We start from the raw sequence: 18,845 nt of genomic DNA, 5'->3' as shown, positions 1-18,845 counted from the left end.
AGACAATGAATGGGCTGTATGGCTTTTACCCTGGGGAACAAAGGGCTTACCGCGCAGCCAGAAAGCATGAAGCTAGATGTTCAGAGGATGGATTGAGCCAAAAAGAAAAGACTTTTTAATGTTCTTGTTCACAACTCGAGAGCTATTCATGTAAGTATTTTCTACTTTAGTGACATAGGAAGCAGCCCTGTTTTATGAGTCCTGTTTGCATCCCATACTTATAATTTATTTTTTATTTGGTTTGTACAACAGCTGGAAATGTCTTGAAGTGTTTTCTGTTCTTTTTTTTTTTCTGTTCCCTGTTTTGTTTGGGAACTTATGTGGAGAGTGACCTAACTTTCAGCCAACATATGTCCATTATCACAAGAAAGTAATTTCATATTGCACAGCTTATAAACAAAGGGATTGTGCCTAGATCTAGGGAAGTCATTGTGGCCCCTCCCCCTTGATCAGCGCTTAATAGGCCAATCATTGAGTATAATGGCCCCTTTGGCATGTATATTTCCAGATACATGCAATAACTGGAACACTCACAGATATACCTTACTAAAAGGGTATGAGATCTAATCAACACGGACAGACTCAAAGCCCTGTCACTGTACTTGGTACCCTACAGACTGCTAAGAGGCGACCTGTGTCTGGCATGCAAGGCATCCTCTGACCCATTACTGATGGATTTACTGCACATCAGCAGATCAAATGGCATCAGGAATACTCTGTGTAGGAAAGAAACCTCTTCTGCAACATCAACAGAATGGTTTGGAAGGACAGTCATATTTCACACAGGATACAACTGCTCTGGAACAGACTCCAGAGACAAGTACAACAAAGCTTATGTCTGCCCATATTCAAGTGCAACTTGGATCTTTGGATGGGAAACAGAAAATTTACCCCAGAACTAACCTCAAACTATTATCGACAGAAGCAGCTCCTAAATGTTTTATGCCAAGCATCAATCCCTCAGAATTATCTATGGTATGATCCCAATTATTCTCGTTAGGGGTAATATACAATTACGGAGTATGGGATGGGTAAGGACAATCTAACACCAAACAGCATAGGTTAATTTAAGCACCAAAAGAGAAATTGGCTAGGCTTAACAAGAGCAGTTAGCATACTACGTACCTATAAACTTATGCTACAACATGAAGTAAAAAATATTTTGGAGCCAGACGTTAACTTTATTTTTTTCTGCTTTTCAAATTGCAGCAATGAGATTTCAGATAAAAGGTATTCATACTTATTACATCTTAAACAAATTTAGATCTTAGCTTTCAAGCTAGTACGTGGCTGCTGCAAAAGTGTGTTATTATTCTTAATATTAACAGACATCTTTTAAAGATAAATTACAACAGAAATGAATGAGCAATGTTCAAAAAGGCACTGAGCTAGCTCATTCTTACGAATAGCAGAAACTCTCAGTTTGGGTCTGCTCATTAAAAATATTAAATGATGGCAACTACAAATTCCGAAGTACGATACCTTTCAACTAGTTCAATTTCTACTCGCCTCTTTTTGGGAAGCCAACTACCACTCAGTTTATCACCCACTTTTTTATTCAATGTAGTTTTTGCTCCCATGCCTGTCAAACGCATAACCTACCCTTGATCGAACATGTTCATTCATTCAGTCACTTCACCCAGCAATTTCACTACAAATCACAATGAGAATTGACTGGAGGAGCTCTTATTCACACAGTCTCAAGGTAGTTATGACAGTACTTTGGGCCCTTACTGGCACCCCAGCAATGAGGGACTACATTAAAGCATAACCCCAACACTTGCTTGGACAAATTATACCCCACATCACTGTAAAGACTCACAATGCCTTCCCCACGTGGATTATGATCTGACACTCCACCTCTCAGTGGCGTGATGGGCCTCATATCCACCACCAAGGTTGCATATATTAATTGTAACCCCTCCTCCTCCACAGGCACCTTCAAAGTACACAGCAGGCTCCGCTCTGCTCTCCCATCATGCCTATTCTTGTAACTCCTCCTCCTCCACAGGCACCTTCACAGTACACAGCAGGCTCCGCCCTGCTCTCCCATCATGCCTATTCTCCTCTGCCTATCCGCTGCATATGTTTAAAAGGCTCCGCCCTGCTCTCCCATCATGCCTATTCTCCTCTGCCTGACTATCCGCTGCGTACATTTAACAGGCTTTACCCTGCTCTCCCATCATGCCTATTCTCCTCTGCCTGACTATCCGCTGCATAAGTTTTTAAACCAACTTGGTCACCTGGGCTGTAGGCAGAACATTATCCCTCTAAGGTACATGTTGACAGCTCCTGACAATACTTAATTGTCAGCATGATACTGGCTTTCTCCATTACTTTAACTTGTTCAATATATCCAAAACCACATTCTGAATGTATGCTGACAATGTTTCCACAACAGTATTCAAGACAACTGGTTTGTTCTAGTGGGGTATTCCCTGGAGAAAGTATTTGCGTGTGTTGATCTATGTCCACTGCACTTTTCTTCCTTTGGTGCTATCAGTTTACATTATTAGCCTATCCCATCATTCCTTTTAGTGATATAATTTTACATCATAGGTTCATAGGAGATTACTAGGCTAATGGCTTAAGAGTCCTAGCCCTTACAAGCCTAGCTAATATAACCCGATTTTACCCAGTATATGGTCCCTGGGGCAAGAAGATGGCATAGGTCTGTGCCTATGCCTTGAGTATTTTACAGATTTCCCACATCCATAAGGGACATAGGTGCTACCCCAGGTGTGAATTTCCAAATCCTCATCTATTGATCCAAACTGCATTTGAACAGGGTCAGGTAAGGGCTCTACTTAACATGAACAGTAAGCCTGTTACAAAGAAGGGGTAATCTCTGAGATGTAAATCTGTCTCTTCAGCATATTTTGTTTGAATCAGAGACCAGGTTTAGATCCCAAGACTGGGTGACCCTCACGCTGTTTGTCTTGTGGATGTATAACAACTCCATCAGGGCTGGATTTGTGAGTGCCATGTAAGTTAGGCATAGATCACCCCTTAACAGTCAGTAGGAGACAGAGTAAAGGGAGAGGGCTTTTAATGTCTGCACAGGTCATGTTGTTAACAACATGTACTTTCTTTGTGAAGAACCTCTGAAGTCACTTCAGCTGTTGCAAGTGCCTAGTCAAATATATGCCAAATGGCACACTGCACTCGATTATTGGTCTAATGAGGGCTGAGTACAGTTTGACTATAACGCCATTGGATTTGGATGCCATGCCTTTATTTATAAGCTGTGCCACCTAGAAGGGCTTCCTCACCACTGTGGACACATGGCAAAGTTCAGGCTAAAAACTATCTTTGTATCTAACTTTCTCACTTCTGAGTTTACTCTTAGGGTTGTACTATTAATGTTGTATTTTGCAGGAGTATTTGACTTCCCACAGGGTATGACAATGCATTTTTTTCACATTTAGTTTTAGGCCATGGCTCTGGCACTTATCATATGTCTGATTTAGACCCTCCTGAAGGATATCTATATCTTTGGGGGATTTAATGATTGCTCCCAGCTTGCAGTTGTTGGCAAACTCTGTCATCCAGAGGTCTTCCGCATTAGCCTTGACTGAAGAGAAGTATATTCCAAACAAGAGTGGTTGAACCACTGATCCCTGTGGCACACCACTAGTGACTGGCCTCTTGCTGGATGTGGTTTCAACACAGAGATTTATACACAGTTTTGTGAGTTTATTTATAATACCCGAGTGGAGAATTGTGTCAAATGCCTTGGCTAGGTCAAGGTAGGTAGTGTGCACTGTTTTATCCTCATCCATGGCCATAGTGACTTTCTCATAGAAGTCCACCAGATTTAGTAGGCATGACCTGACCTCGACAAAGCCGAATTGGGTGGGTCCAGTGTTTGGTGGTTTCCTATGTCATTATTTATCAGGTCCATGATTATTCTTTCCATGGCCATATATATATATATATGACTAGTCAAACTTGTGGGCCTCTAATTTCCTGGATCAGTTGATGCACCCCCCCACCCCCTTCATAGGTGTTTACTAGGCTAATGACCAAAAGGGCCTTCTTAAACCTAACCATGCATCCCAAATCTCTGACAAGTTCTGATACCCTTGATAAGTCTAAGCAGGGGCTTGGGAGATGAAACATTTACAAGCTATGGCCTGGGAGATGAACCATTTACAGGTTCCCTTTATGCAGAGGGATGACTGCTGCTGTCTTCCACTCTACTGGGAAAAAGCTGGTCCAAAGGTTGTGGTTAAATAGAGATCCCAATGGGTGTGACAGGTCCTGATTCAAGTTAAGAGGCAACATGTTATGTCATCAAGATCCAGAGCTTTAAAGAGTGCAAACTGTTCTTTGGGGATAATTGGTGGGGAGTGGTGGACAGTATTTCTTGGGGGATAACTGGGGGTAATGGGGAGGTGAAATTTGAGGTGAATTTATCAGCCAGCAGATTTGCTCCATTTGAAATGTTATTGACCACGTCATCAAAGCCTATTCATGCAAGAGAAACAGAATTTTTTAATTCAAAAAAATCAGTTATGGGGCAGAGCTGCTTGTATGAGGGACTGTCGCAACATAAATAATTTTTTTGATCGTGGCTCATTTGATTTATGCATCTTATCTTAACAGGCTTCTATAAAATGGCTGCCAAAAAACTGATCATGCCCTACAGTACGTATCAGACTGTTACTGACCTTCCTTGCTGCAATGGCTCGTAGTACTAGCTGCTAGACTGCAGTCCCCTCCATCCAGTTTAAAAAATAGAAAAACTGTATTAAATTTATTAAGTCAACTATTATTTTTAAATTAAAAATAACAGTTGACTTTCTGACTTCCTGTATTGTTCCAACTGTTTGGAACTACACACATGCAAAGAATTCTGAGGTGAAAATAAAATTGGCTCAATCCACTCACCAAGCTGGCATTATTTATTTATTTGCAATTTGATTACCGGGGAAGTCCACTGGGCCGAATTGACCCATTTTCAGTGGAGGCCTGGGGAGAAATGCTCCAAGATACATTATACAATTTAGATACAAATGATAGTTAATATTAAAGAGCTTATGTGGAATAGTTACTCATAAATGCATTCGATATCATGCATAGTTAACAAATTCATTAAGTTTGAAGGTAGGGATCACACAGTTTCATTTGAGGAAAACAGATATGGGTTAGATGTGGAAACAGTTTACAAAATGTAAATACGCTTTACATACACACATCAACAGTAGAATGCTATTTACAATATTTACAAGGTTGGGCTGTGTGAGGGTAGCTGTAGGAGGTGAGAGCTTAGAGAGAAGCTATAGAAATTGTTGAGAGCTTAGATAGGCTCATAGGAAGATAACTATGAGAGTTGTAGAGCTTGGGAACCAGAGAGAGAACCCCCTTGGATTAGGTTGGGTGAAGGCAGGTACATTTCCATTTAGTGAGCAGGTGTTTGAATAGTTGGGTTTTGAAGTTTTCTGAGTTTGGTATGGTTCTTAGTGTGGAGGGAAAGGAATTCCATTTTTTGCCTAGTGAGAAAGATAGGTGAAGTTGGCCAGCAGGACGTTTAGGTTTATGGAAAGTAATTAAGTTCTGATTTTCAGATCTGAGAACTCTGTTGGGTGTATAAGGGGGGAGGATGTTAGTTAGAGTGGGACATTTTGTTGGGTGAAATATGTGTCTATGTGCAGTAGTGAGTTGGAGATAGTCTAGGTAGTTTGGGAGTTCAAGTGAATTCAGGGATTGTAGGGTTAGGCAGTGATGGGTGGTATTTTTAGATTTAGAGGTAAATTTAGATATTTTGTTGTAGCAGTTTTCTAGTTTAGAGGTGATAGAGGAGGACAGGTTGGTTAGGGACATTTTGTTGGGTGAAATATGTGTCTATGTGCAGTAGTGAGTTGGAGATAGTCTAGGTAGTTTGGGAGTTCAAGTGAATTCAGGGATTGTAGGGTTAGGCAGTGATGGGTGGTATTTTTAGATTTAGAGGTACATTTAGATATTTTGTTGTAGCAGTTTTGTAGTTTAGAGGTGATAGAGGAGGACAGGTTGGTTAGGAGAGGGGCTCCATATAATAAGGAAGGAAGAAGATAAGTTGAGGCCAGAGTTTGCCTGGTAGAGTTGGAGAGAGAGTGATTATTCCTATACAGCATACCTAACTTTTGGTGGGATTTCTTAATATTTTGTTGAATATGAATATCAAACTTGTGGTGTTCATCTACAGTAATGCCAAGTAGTTTGGCAAAGGGGACTACTTCTATAGGTGAGTTGGTTTGACTATAGACTTTGAAGTTTTATCGTAGGAGAAGGTCTTTGTGGGAGGGAATAGTAGAATCTTTGATTTATTTGCATTGAGAGAGAGGTGGTTTTGGTGCATCCAGTTTTCAGTTGTTGAGATGGCAGTTTGGGTTTAGTCAGCAATTCAGAGAGGTTTGAGGCAGAGCAGACTAAGGTTGAATCATCTGCATATTGAATGATTTTAGCATCAGGAAATGCAATGTGAAAGTTATTGATGAAGATGTTAAAAAGCATTGGCCTAAGGATGGATCCCTGTGGTATGCCAGATGAGGTAGGTAGGAAGGAAGAGATGGAGTTATTCCATTTGACTGCCTGTGATCTGTCTGATAGATAGCTGGAGAACCAGGAGAAAGTATTATGTGACAGATTAAGGTTTGAGAGATGACATAGAAGGTGCTTGTGGGAAACAGTATCAAAGGCTTTAGACAGATCAAGTAAAACAGTAGAAACCAAGTGGCCTGAATCTCGGGATTGATTGATAGTTTCTAGGAAAGAGAGTAGAGCGGTTATTGTGCTATGGCCTGGACGGACGCCATGCTGTGTAGGAGTGAGAAGATTGTTTTGAGTCAGGAAAGGCAAAAGTTGGAGGTGGATGCATTTTTCTAGGATTTTGGAGATTGGTGAGAGCAAAGCAATGGGGTGAAAGTTTGAGATGCTGGTATTTTTGCCTCTTTTGTGAAGAGGAAGAATATAAGCTGAGTGCCAGAGTTTGGGGACGCGTGATTATTTTATGGATCAGATAATAATGATGCTGATTGGGAGTCCAATGCCACCAGCAGCACATTTTAGGAAGGAAGAGGGAATATTGTTGGGAGCGTTAGAGCAAGGTTTAAGTTTGGACAAAAGTTTTTTTATAAAGTTAGTGGAGATGGGTTTGAGCTCAAACAGATGAGGTGAGTTAGAAGGGGAGAGAGTGTAGAGCAGTTGGGTTATTATTGGGAAATGTCTTGGTGAAGGTAGTAATAGTGTCTATGAGAAATGAGTTAAATTCAAAGCCTAGTTCGAGGTCAGATTTACTTGGGTCAGGACAGGGATTATTCTTGGAGCCTGGATTGTGGAGTGAGTTTATTGAGTTCCAGAATTTTTGGGGGTTTTTATTGTTATTGGACTGAAGTTTGATATAGTAGGATTTTTTGTCTTTGGTGATTAGTCATTTTGCACAGTTGTGGAGCTGTTTATATTGGAGCAAGGTATTGTCCAGTTTATTGTTTTGGTAAAGCTTCCATAGTTTGTCTCTGTGGTGCATAAGCTGTCTTGTCTCTTTGGATAGCCAAGGAGCAGTTTTAGTTTTTATCCTTTTGTTTCTTAGTGGAGCTAGTGAGTTTAAAGTATCAAGGAAGACAGAGTTGAAGCATTCTATAGCCTTGTCAAGAGGAAGGATGTTTAGAATTTGCCAGTTCATTTGTTTATTAGAGAAAGTAGTTGGGTTCAGGCTACTGAGGTTATGAGTTTGAATGTAATGATGCTGGTGTGGGGAGGAACTAGTTGAGTGATGCATGAAGGCTGGGAGGTGGTCACTAAAGGTATCAGGAATTGTGACAGAATTGGTTATTTTATCTGGATCTGAGACTAGGATCCAATCTATAGTGGATCTGGGAGGGTTTATTTTGTTAAGTCAAGTGATGGAGAGGATTATTTGAGTGAAGTTATAGAGGTTAATGGATAGGGAGGGAGAGGGGCAACTGATTTTATTCCAGTCAATATGATGTGGGAACTGTAAATATATATCAGAACGTACCAGTGTCACCTTGGACAACTACGAGAGGAGTACTGTCCACTTTAGAAAGGGGACCTGTGCAGCTAAGGGCATAGTGTACCTGGCCTATTGTAGAGACTGTATGAGCTTCCATGTGGGTAAATCAGAAAGGGCACTTGGTAAACGTATTTATGAACATGTTTACAGTATTAGAAGAGGGAACTTGAAGAATGCATTGTGTAGGCACTTGCAAATGGAGCCTGCACATTCAGGTTTCGTATTCGGAATTCTGGAACACGTTTCCCCAGACCCAGGGGGTGGGGACTGGGAGAATTGGTTATGTTGCAGGGAGACCTTTTGGCAACTGAAACTAAATTCCTCCCAGCCGCCGGGCTTGAACGAACATGTGTCAATAAAACCACATTTAGTGAACAGAGCCAAGAAGTTATAAGCACCTATAGATGTAGATAGGTGCTATTGTTGTTTGTTTATTCACTTCCAATATATATTTCCCCTATATATATGGACATAAATACTTTGGACTTTAGGAAGTGGTTATGAACTGGTCATTATTACTTTATACATATTTTATATATATTTTGGATTTTATATTTCTAAAAGTGTTTCATTGTTTACCTTGTTAAAGTGGATTTTTTATATGGAAGGTTTGAAATGTGTGTAGCACTTTAAATATTTTGGTGCCTTTTATGAAAAGATTTACTTAAATAAGGTTGAATACAATGTACTTTGTTTTCACTTGAAAAAGCCCTGCATTTGAGTCAGGGTGAAAGCGCTTGCGATATCCGAATAAAATTTGACTGCCATCTTTGTTTTTGCCTTGACCGTTTTTCTGGATTACGATTCCAGTCAATATTCACATCACCAAGGATATACGTTTCATAGTTAATTTCAATAGAGGCCCATAGGAGAATATTTTCAAGTGTAGAGATATTGTTACCAGGTGAGATATATAGGGCAATGATGCAGATATTTTTATGTTTATTTAGTTTTAGAATTCCAGCAGTTAGTTCAGTGTTCTGGAATTGAGGAATTGGAATTTGGAGGGGAATTAAGGTAAGAAGGTTGGAGTAGGTAAGGGCAGTGCCTCCCCCTTTTTTATTTAGTCGGTCATCTCTGAGACAATAAAATCCTGGGGGAAGAATCTCAGAGTCGGAGATAAAGGGCTTGAGCCACGTTTCAGAGATGGCTAAGATATCTGGTTGGTTATGGCTTAACCAAGCTTGAACTTGGTGTACTTTGTTGTTTAGACTTTGTGCATTAATTGTAAAAATCTTTAGGGTGTTGAGATAGGAGGAAGAGGTAAGTGATGAGTGTTGTTAATAAAGGATGTAGGACCAAGGTTAGGATGGATATCACCAGCTTGGACTAGGTTGTTGAAGGAGATATTCTTTAGCCATACTGGTCTGCCAGGCATGAATTTTGGTAGATTGTAGACTGGAGCAGGTGACAGTATCTTGACTTTAGAGGAGAAGAGTTTAGGGTAAAATAGGTGAAGAGGGTTGGGCTGAATGAGAAAAGATGAGATAGAGTGGAAATGGAAGTAAGAGTGAGGGGAAGGTGGGCTTGTATGGTAGTTGTCTTTGTAGGTGGTATTGGACAAGCATAGGTGGAATATGAGGTAGCACAGTATAAGAGAAGTAGGAACAGAAAGAGGAGGCTGGGGTATTTCCTCGACCATTTTAGTCTGAAGAAGGCTGGGGTATTTCCTCGGCCGAAAGCGCTTACTCTATTAAACAGTCCGTGCCTTGGCTGATTATCTCTGCTTTCATTTTTGGTTTTGGTATTGGTTTAAAGGCTCTAGTCGGACCACTGATCCACCTTGAAAGAGCAATAAAGGCCTTCAACGATATATGTCTATTAGCATCCTTTTAATAGGGCATCTGGAGAGCAGACTAGGCCAGCAAAGTGCAACAGTCGAGCCCTGTATACTCAGACTAAAGTAATGCAGCTGGCGATAACATAAAAAGAGACCCACTCATCCCAAAAAGCAGCTTACAGCTGCTAAGCTGTTAATTAACCTAAGCAAAGGGCAAACGACACAGTACAAAGCAAGCAGTCAAACAGTACAGAATACAGGGCAAAACAGTCCCCAAAACTGTGTAGAAGCTGTCTGGAGCCCTTATAGTTACAAATGGAAAGAAAAATGGCTGCTAAACCTGATTTTAAGCAGAAGACTTGAAGGGGGATTGTTATTCCACCTTAATAGGCTATCCGGCATTCAGCGATGCACTTTGGTTGACGTCCTTTTAACAGGACATCATTACTCCAGGTTTCTGGTCGTGACAAGCCAGCAGTATTCAATCAAGCCCCTTGTACCCATACAAAATGAATGCAGCATTAGTCAGTGTAGAAAAGAGCCCCACTCGTCCCAAAAGCAGCTTGCAGAGGTCAAAAACACATGTAGGTCACAGATAAATGAAGATGTCAGCACGCGGCCAACAATAACCATACAACACAGTTACAAACATTGCACTGGAGTGATAGCCATCAGCACAAGGCCATCTATAACCCTAAAACACAATTATAAGTAAAAACGCGGAGTTTAGCACAATAGTTATTTAGAGGCTTGCAAATGATAGACAGATATGCTGAAAAGACATACTGGGAGGTGAAAACAAGCAGCCTAAACCGCAAGACCAGCACAGAGGAGCTGTGGATGCTCAGGGCAGGATTTAAAAATGGCACCACAGTCTGTGGGAGAGATAAGTAAACTCCAGCAGGAAACTAGCTATGGGGGAGGGGATAGGTGGAGGAAAGGTGGTTGGACTAGAGGGGTAGAAGGTAGGAGCGACTAAAGGGGTGGAAAGTTGGTAGGAAGAACAGTTCCAGGGGGGGCTTGCCCAATCAATCAGCACACCTCTTTGTACATGTTGAACAACATCAGAAACACTCAACAAGCTTCGCATGACTTCTAAATGCAGCAGCAAGGAGCCCTTCCTATTGTCTCAGGCAGTGTCCACTGCATTCTGAAAGCAGTGAGATGACAAGATAAATTCCGCGGTGCAGTTTTTTATGTATTAATTTACACAATCACAATCAAACATTTGAAGTGTACGTCCACAATCATACAAGAGGTTGTAATTCATAGTCTCATGTTTGTGTGTACATATGTGTTAAAATACATTAATATGGCTGATTGTTACTTTACTACAATCTGATATCTGAGGTATATAGTCAATGAAGTTGCTTTAATTGTTCGGTACGGGGTTGTCTGTGGATTGAAGGGATTGACACTGTTGTCATTTTGTTCACATTAAGTAATTACTGTTTAGGGTTTGTATAACGAGTGTGCATAACTTTTTCACTTTCCATTAAGTCAAACATCAGGACAGCACTCGATAAGTGGTTGTGATTAGTGCCTTGGCTGTGGTATGTTTGACAGCAAATGATCTTTGGCAGTCTTGCTGTTGTACAACTCTTGGATCTCTGGATTAGATTCTGGTTGTTGATTCCTTCTGTGTGGATTTTACATGTAGTCCCTGTCTCTATGTTTGATTATTATTCATTCTCTGTGCAGTCTGCATGTACTTCCTGTCTCTGAGTTTGATTATTATTCCTTCAGTGTGGAGTCTGCATGTACTCAGTGTTTCTGTGTTTATTACTCCTTTTGTGTGGAGTCTGCATGCGCTCCCTGTCTCTGAGTTTGATTATTATTCCTTCTGTGCAGAGTATTAATGTACTGCCTGTATCTATATGAATTTTATCCATGTGCTATGGTTTCTTTTTCCAGATCCTCAGCTATATAATATATGCCTCTGATAATTTCTGCCTTTACTGTCATTCCAATGTAACACCAGGGGAGTACACAAAAGGTAACTACTGCATTTTTGGGGGGTTAAAACAGCAGGCACTATTCCCAGACAGGATTTGTATATTCCTGCAGTTGCCTTCTCAGTTCAGTTGGGAACTACTGTTTTGTTAGCTTTGAACATTAACCTTTAGACACAACTTATTTCCATTGAAAGGAAAACTAAGACTGATTGTTTTTTCCTTACACATGACTTTTGCTCAGGCCATTATTAAATCAAAAAGCTGTAAACAAAGCCCTAACCTTGAGACATCTAGAACCCTACAACCCCCAAGTTTAACTTAATTACTTACTCCACACAGTTACAAAGTCTTAGCCAGTTAGACTGGATTAAAAGCATGTAGGGATGTAAAAAGTAAGAAAAACATGAAAAAGCAAGAACACAGTAATCTATCTGAATAATGTGGGGCCGGGGTGAGGAGAAGCAGGAAAGGAGCGGGGGGGGGGGGTCTATAATATGGGGTTCATGGAGGCCTTTGTCTAGGGCAGCATTTCACTGAAGGTTGGCCTTGTTGATTGCAGTCAGACATTTGAAGTATATATAATATACAAATATGAAAATGAATAACCACGTCTGTTACTTGCTCACAGGTAATGGTCAACAGCCTGCTGAAATAGAGCCCTACTCTGCATGTAGCCAAAGCCATTCAGCTGCTAACTGAAGTCCACCCCCTTGGTTTGAAATCACTAGTGTCCACTGCATTCTTGCATCTCCACCCTAAAATGGGAATTACTATAGTGCTCCTTAGTCAGTATGTAACCCCACCAAGAAGTAATGATTCATATAGTGAGCTCAGTAAGGGGAATAATAAGTTCTTCACTAAATGTCAAACTAAACACCTATTTGCTACGTGCCTTTATTTACTCAAGCACTGACTCTCACTCTTACACCTTTAAAAATGGATACATTTCCTAAACTTTGTGAATACTAATGTGCTGAAGCAAATTACAAGGTTACTAGAGGCTTTAATATCCTTGAACTGGTCCTTAAAACCTAGCTCCGGCCTTTACTCCAGCACACATCTTCTTATCCTTGGGTAAATATGACACCAAATCAGTTGCCTTCTCCATCAGACATAAACGTTACCATCCTTCCAACAAATTAGCCCATCTTTATGGACTTCTCCATGGCAGTCTTACTTAGCTTGTAGAAGACCTAAGTAAAATTCCTTAACAATCCACCATAAATGCACTCATCTAACAGGGCTGCCACATTCATGTCCAATTTTTGAAAGCATCTAAACAGATGCATAGAAAAGTCTGTACCTGTCTACCAGAAATATAACATTTAATTCAGGACTAAATCTCTGGTGGAAGTCTCATATTAATAAACTGTATAACAAAAGTAAGAATATGTAAGAAATCCACACCCCCCTACCTCAAAATAACACTAAAACATGGCACCAAGGAACTTAGAAGCACTATTAGAAAATGTAAAACAGAATACAAACTCAAGATCACTGTGGAAAACAAAGGAAACTACACATCTTTCTTAAGTTATGTAAAAAACCTGAGTAGTGTTCAGCAGTGCACTGAGATTGTGCATAATAATATTAGACATTCCAGTCCCAATGGCATCACCGATATAGTAGCAGACAAATTTAGTGCTAACTTTACCCACAGCTACATACACTGTTGGTGTCACTGTCCCCTAAAATGTATTCTCCCCAGTGAAACCAGCTAACAGCAAGTCTTAAAATCCCTGTCAAAGGTGAAGAAGATGTTTCTATGTGACCACATACCATTCCAGGCTGCATTCTGAACAATGCCAAGTATACACAGTATCTGAACCTCTACTTAAACCATCCAGCCTCAGCCTGTCCACAGGGTTTGTACCCCAGTGCCTTGAGAAGAGCCACTGTAACTCCCTTGCACAAGGCTGCCCTGCTACAGACTCAGGTAATTATAGTTCCATCAGCTTCATCAGCCATATATGCAAAGCCACGGAATGCATCACAGCAGAACGCATTTATCAGACATACGTAAATTAACTGGTCCAGTACCCACTCATTTTTTTTTTTTTAATGATGGGCAGGTCCTGTCTTCTGAACCTAGTAAATTTTTTTGAAAAGGTTACAGAAGCTAAAGACAGTGGTCACTCTGTAAATATTGTTTATGTTGATTGTTTATGTTGATGGGACCAAGACTTTTGACACTATGCTGGTATTATTAAAAAGTTAGACAAATGTAATGTAAACTCTTGTATTTTCCACTGGATTGCCAATTGGTCATCAAACATACCCCAAGTGTTGAAAGTTAAATGGACCCTCTCTGAACATAAAATTGTAACTAGTGGGGTATTGTACTGATCAGTGTTGGGCCATTTCATGTTTAGAATTTATTTTGCATACATCCACGCCAATGTCACGTGATTTTCCAAGTTTGCTGATGGTGCAAGCGGGGTACTGTTACCCATTCATCTGCTGATATGAAACTGCAACCTGAAAGGCTGGAATATGCACATACCTGGTGTACCAAAAACAGTTTCAAGCTAAATGCAAAAAGTGAGCATTTTATCATTCGGTAAAAATACTGTTCCACCTTATATGTTCTAAATGGTACTCTTCTTAAAACAGCTAGGACTGTAAGACATGTGAGTACTTATGTAGACTCTCTGTCTCATTCAGTCATGTTTCCACCATAGTCAGGAAATCCATGGGAATATCTTCAAGATCCAAAGAAGTCATCTTACAGCTCTATTCCTCCATTATCAGACCCGTCATTGAGTACAATGCAGCTCTACTCCTCCATTATCAAACCCGTCACTAAGTACAATACAGCTCTACTAATCCATTATCAGAGCTGTCATTGAGTACAATGCAGCTCTACTCCTCCATTGTCAGACTCGTCATCAAATAAAAAAACAGCTCTACTCCTCCATTATCAGACCCATCATCGACTACAATGCAGCCTTTGGTATGTACAAATCCTGACATCTTACAGCTCTACTCCTCCATTATCAGACCCGTCATTGAGTACAATACAGCTCTACACCTCCATTATCAGACCCGTCATTGAGTACAATGCAGCCTTTGGTATGTACAAATCCTGACATCTTACAGCTCTACTCCTCCAGTATCACACCCGTCATTGAGTACAATGCAGCTCTACTCCTCCATTATCAGACCCATCACTGAGTACAATGCAGCTCTACTCCTCCATTATCAGATCCGTCATCAAATACAATGCAGCCCTACTCCTCCATTATCAGACCCGTCATTGAGTACAATACAGCTCTACTCCTCCATTATCAGACCCGTCATTGAGTACAATGCAGCCTTTGGTATGTACAAATCTTGACATCTTAAAGCCTCTACTCCTCCAGTATCAGACCCATCATTGAGTACAATGCAGCTCTACTCCTCCATTATCAGATCTGTCATTGAGTACAATGCGCTCTTTGGTATGTACAAATCCGGACGTCTTACAGCTCTACTCCTCCATTATCAGAGCCGTCATCAAACACAATGCAGCTCTACTCCTCCATTATCAGACCCATCATTGAGTACAATACAGCTCTACTCCTCCATTATCAGACCTGATATCAAATACAATGCAGCTCTACTCCTCCATTATCAGACCCGTCATTGAGTACAATGCAGCTCTACTCCTCCATTATCAGACCCGTCATTGAGTACAATGCAGCTCTACTCCTCTATTATCAGACCCATCATTGAGTACAATGCAACCTTTGGTATGTACAAATCCTGACATCTTACAGCTCTACTCCTCCAGTATCAGACCCATCATTGAGTACAATGCAGCTCTACTCCTCCATTATCAGGCCCGTCATCAAATACAATGCAGCTCTACTCCTCCACTATCAGACCCATCACTGAGTACAATGCAGCTCTACTCCTCTATTATCAGACCCATCATTGAGTACAATGCAGCTCTACTCCTTCATTATCAGACCCGTCATTGAGTACAATACAGCTCTACTCCTCCATTATTAGACCTGGCATCAAGTACAATACAGCTCTAATCCTCCATTATCAGACCCATCATTGAGTATAATGCAGTGTTTGGTATGTACAAATCCTGACATCTTACAGCCTCTACTCCTCCAGTATCAGACCCGTCATTGAGTACAATGGAGCTCTACACCTCCATTATCAGACTCGTCATCAAATACACTGCACCTCTACTCCTCCATTATCAGACTCATCATTGAGTACAATACAGCTCTACTCCTCCATTATTAGACCTGTCATCGAGTACAATACAGCTCTATTCCTCCATTATCAGACCCATCATTGAGTACAATGCAGCTCTACTCCTCCACTATCAGACCTGTCATCAAATACAATGCAGCTCTACTACTCCATTATCAGACCCATCATTGAGTACAATGCAGCTCTACTCCTCCATTATTAGACCCGTCATCAAATACAATGCATCTCTACTCCTCCATTATCAGACCAGTCATTGAGTACAATGCAGCCTTTGGTATGTACAAATCCTGATATCTTACAGCTCTACTCCTCCATTATCAGACGCATCATTGAGTACAATGCAGCTCTACTCCTCCAGTATCAGACCCATCATTGAGTACAATGCAGCTCTACTCCTCCATTACCAGACCCATCATTGACTACAATGCAGCACTACTCCTCCAGTATCAGACCCATCATTGAGTACAATGCAGCTCTACTCCTCCATTATCAGACCCGTCACTGAGTACAATGCACCCTTTGGTATGTACAAATCCTGACATATCACTCAGTTGGAAAGGTCCCAGTGATTATTAACCAAAACAAATTAATAGCTTTAAATCCCTCAACTATCATGATAGATTAGCACAACTTTCCTTACACTCAGTAGCCTACCAGGTTCTTCAAGGTGACCTGTGTCTTGCTTTTTAAGCCAGGAAAGACCCAATACCATTTAATCTCCAATTACTTCACAAAACCAGTGGATCTACAAACACCTATATTAGGGACCTAAATTTGGACCAAGAGAAGGCTTTCAACAACATCCCCCATTCTGGAATTATAGCTAAACTCACTAAACTAGGTATAAATCCCTACGTCACAAGATGGGTTGCCAACTGGCTCATTGACAGAACCCACACTGTAAAAGTTGCAGACTCCAAATCTGTCCTCAAAGCAGTGACAAGTGGAGTATCACAGGGTTCTGTCCTGGGACCTCTCCTGTTTGGTATCTACTTATCTGAAGTACAGGCTAACACAGAAGGCCTCTGGCTAATGAAGTTCGCAGATGACTGCAAACTAGCAGCCATAGTCAAGTCCCCAAATGATGTGGACATCCTACAGAAGGGCCTCACTGAGACAGATGCCTGGTGTCAAGCTCAATGCCAAAAAGTGCAGTGTCATCCCCTTTGGTAAAAACTCTGTACCCATGAACTACCACATAAGCAGCAATCTACTTAACACCGAATGCATGATAAGAGACCTTGGGACCCAGGTGGACAGTAGTCTCTCCTTTGGTAGTCCCATCGCCACAGTAGTCAGGAAGTCCTTCTACGTGGCACACCTCATCATAAAAGGGTTCTCATCCAGGAAAAAAGAGATCATTGTTCCCCTCTACTCGTCACTCATTAGACCCATTATGGAGTACAATGCCCCTTTTGGAATGTACCTCACAAGGCATCTGCAGCAGCTGGAAAGGCCACAGAAGTACCTCACAAAGAGGATTATTGGCCTCAGACAAATGCAGTACACTGACCGCCTCAAAAAACTCCAGCTTTACTCCGTAGCATATTGCCTACTCCAAGGTGATCTCTGCCTAACATATAATGCTATGTCAAACCCAGAGCTGTTGGACATGCTACACCTAAAGAAATCCCAATCCCTCCGAGCTACATGCTCTAGGGACCTAAACCTTGTCACCAAAATAAACAGAACATGCTGGAGGGATAGATTCTTGTCCCAGAGACTTCCCATACTCTGGAACAAGCTACCCATCTATGTCAAGCAAAGTTCTTCATTAGCACTCTTCAAGAAAAATCTTGATGAGTGGATGGGAAATAGGAAATACACCCTGGGGATCACTTCTGTGTCTCTGCTGGACAGTGGCACAGGAAAATAACTTTTTTGGGTGGCGTAAGCTATGGAACCTTGCTGGCTAGTTTACGTAGGCCCTTGGGCCGATAGCCTAGTACCTACCTATGAACCTATGACTTGCTGGAGGGAAAGTTTTTTTTTCACTCAATATATTCCCAGCCTGTGGAATAACTTAGTACAGTTCAAGGGAATTGTTACTTTGCCTGCTTTTAAGGCTAGTCTTGATGACTGGATAGGTATACATAAATGTCCACCAGGGTTATCATGTACAGCCCTGCTTGGTTAGGGAAGGAAGCAGTATTAAGTACTCATGAAGGGTGGTAAGAACCTTTAAGCATGTCTACCTAAAGTTGTTCCTGTTCTTTATAGATTCTAATCAATTTCTTCTCGCTCAAAGACATCCTTATATTTATTCCATTTAGTCTGCCTTCTTGAAACCAGCAATTAATTCTGTTATATTTCATGTACTTGTTTCCCTTTTTTCCCTTATACCTTTCACACCTACATAATTTCTCTAAACTTCATTTATAAGATTTATTTTTGCCTTCACTCTGTTGAACGTTACTCGGTCACATGTGAGTCGTGTTATAAATCTTAGTGCTTACCTGAATAGAGCACTGACTCATAACGGTGACCTGAGGGACTACGAGTCAATGACTGTGTGTATCTCTCTCGATTCTCCTTCGCCATTTCCTCTTTCAGAATCAGCTTCCCCAAACCAGATTGAATCTGTATGAATGAATACAGAAAATTAATACAGACGATACATTTTCAGGTTTTTACAAAAATATCTGACATTAGCTGATGCTGCAAAGAAACACTTTGTCAGTGTACTAATGCTATACAACCTACAGCTGCTGCTGCATGATAAATCAAGAAAAACATACAGACATGAAATAAGAAATAACATTTGATATGCAATGTAATCTGCACGTAATATACTCTTAGAATGTAAACATATATTAAAGGAGCAGCCAATGACAGTATGGAAGAGATGAATAAAACCAAAAAACAAAGAAATAATTACTCGAAA

The 18,845-nt window shown here is 40.8% G+C and overlaps 1 protein-coding gene across 30 annotated transcripts in view; it reads right to left on the bottom strand.

The window, feature by feature from the left end:
• Positions 1-18,845, bottom strand: part of ABLIM1 (actin binding LIM protein 1) — a 2,317,257-nt gene that overhangs the window by 118,446 nt on the left and 2,179,966 nt on the right. For all 30 annotated transcript variants that reach the window (XM_044055908.1, XM_044055914.1, XM_044055911.1 and 27 more), the window contains one exon: positions 18,418-18,541. In XM_044055908.1, coding sequence (XP_043911843.1) covers positions 18,418-18,541 — 124 coding nt within the window. The remainder of the gene's footprint in view (positions 1-18,417; positions 18,542-18,845) is intronic.

The sequence above is a fragment of the Protopterus annectens genome, chromosome 14.part0 (assembly GCF_019279795.1).
Source record: "Protopterus annectens isolate FY-2018-M chromosome 14.part0, PAN1.0, whole genome shotgun sequence".
Taxonomy (NCBI): domain Eukaryota; kingdom Metazoa; phylum Chordata; order Ceratodontiformes; family Protopteridae; genus Protopterus; species Protopterus annectens.
The sequence above is the reverse complement of the archived record's forward strand: the minus strand, read 5'-3'. Positions and strand labels throughout refer to the sequence as shown.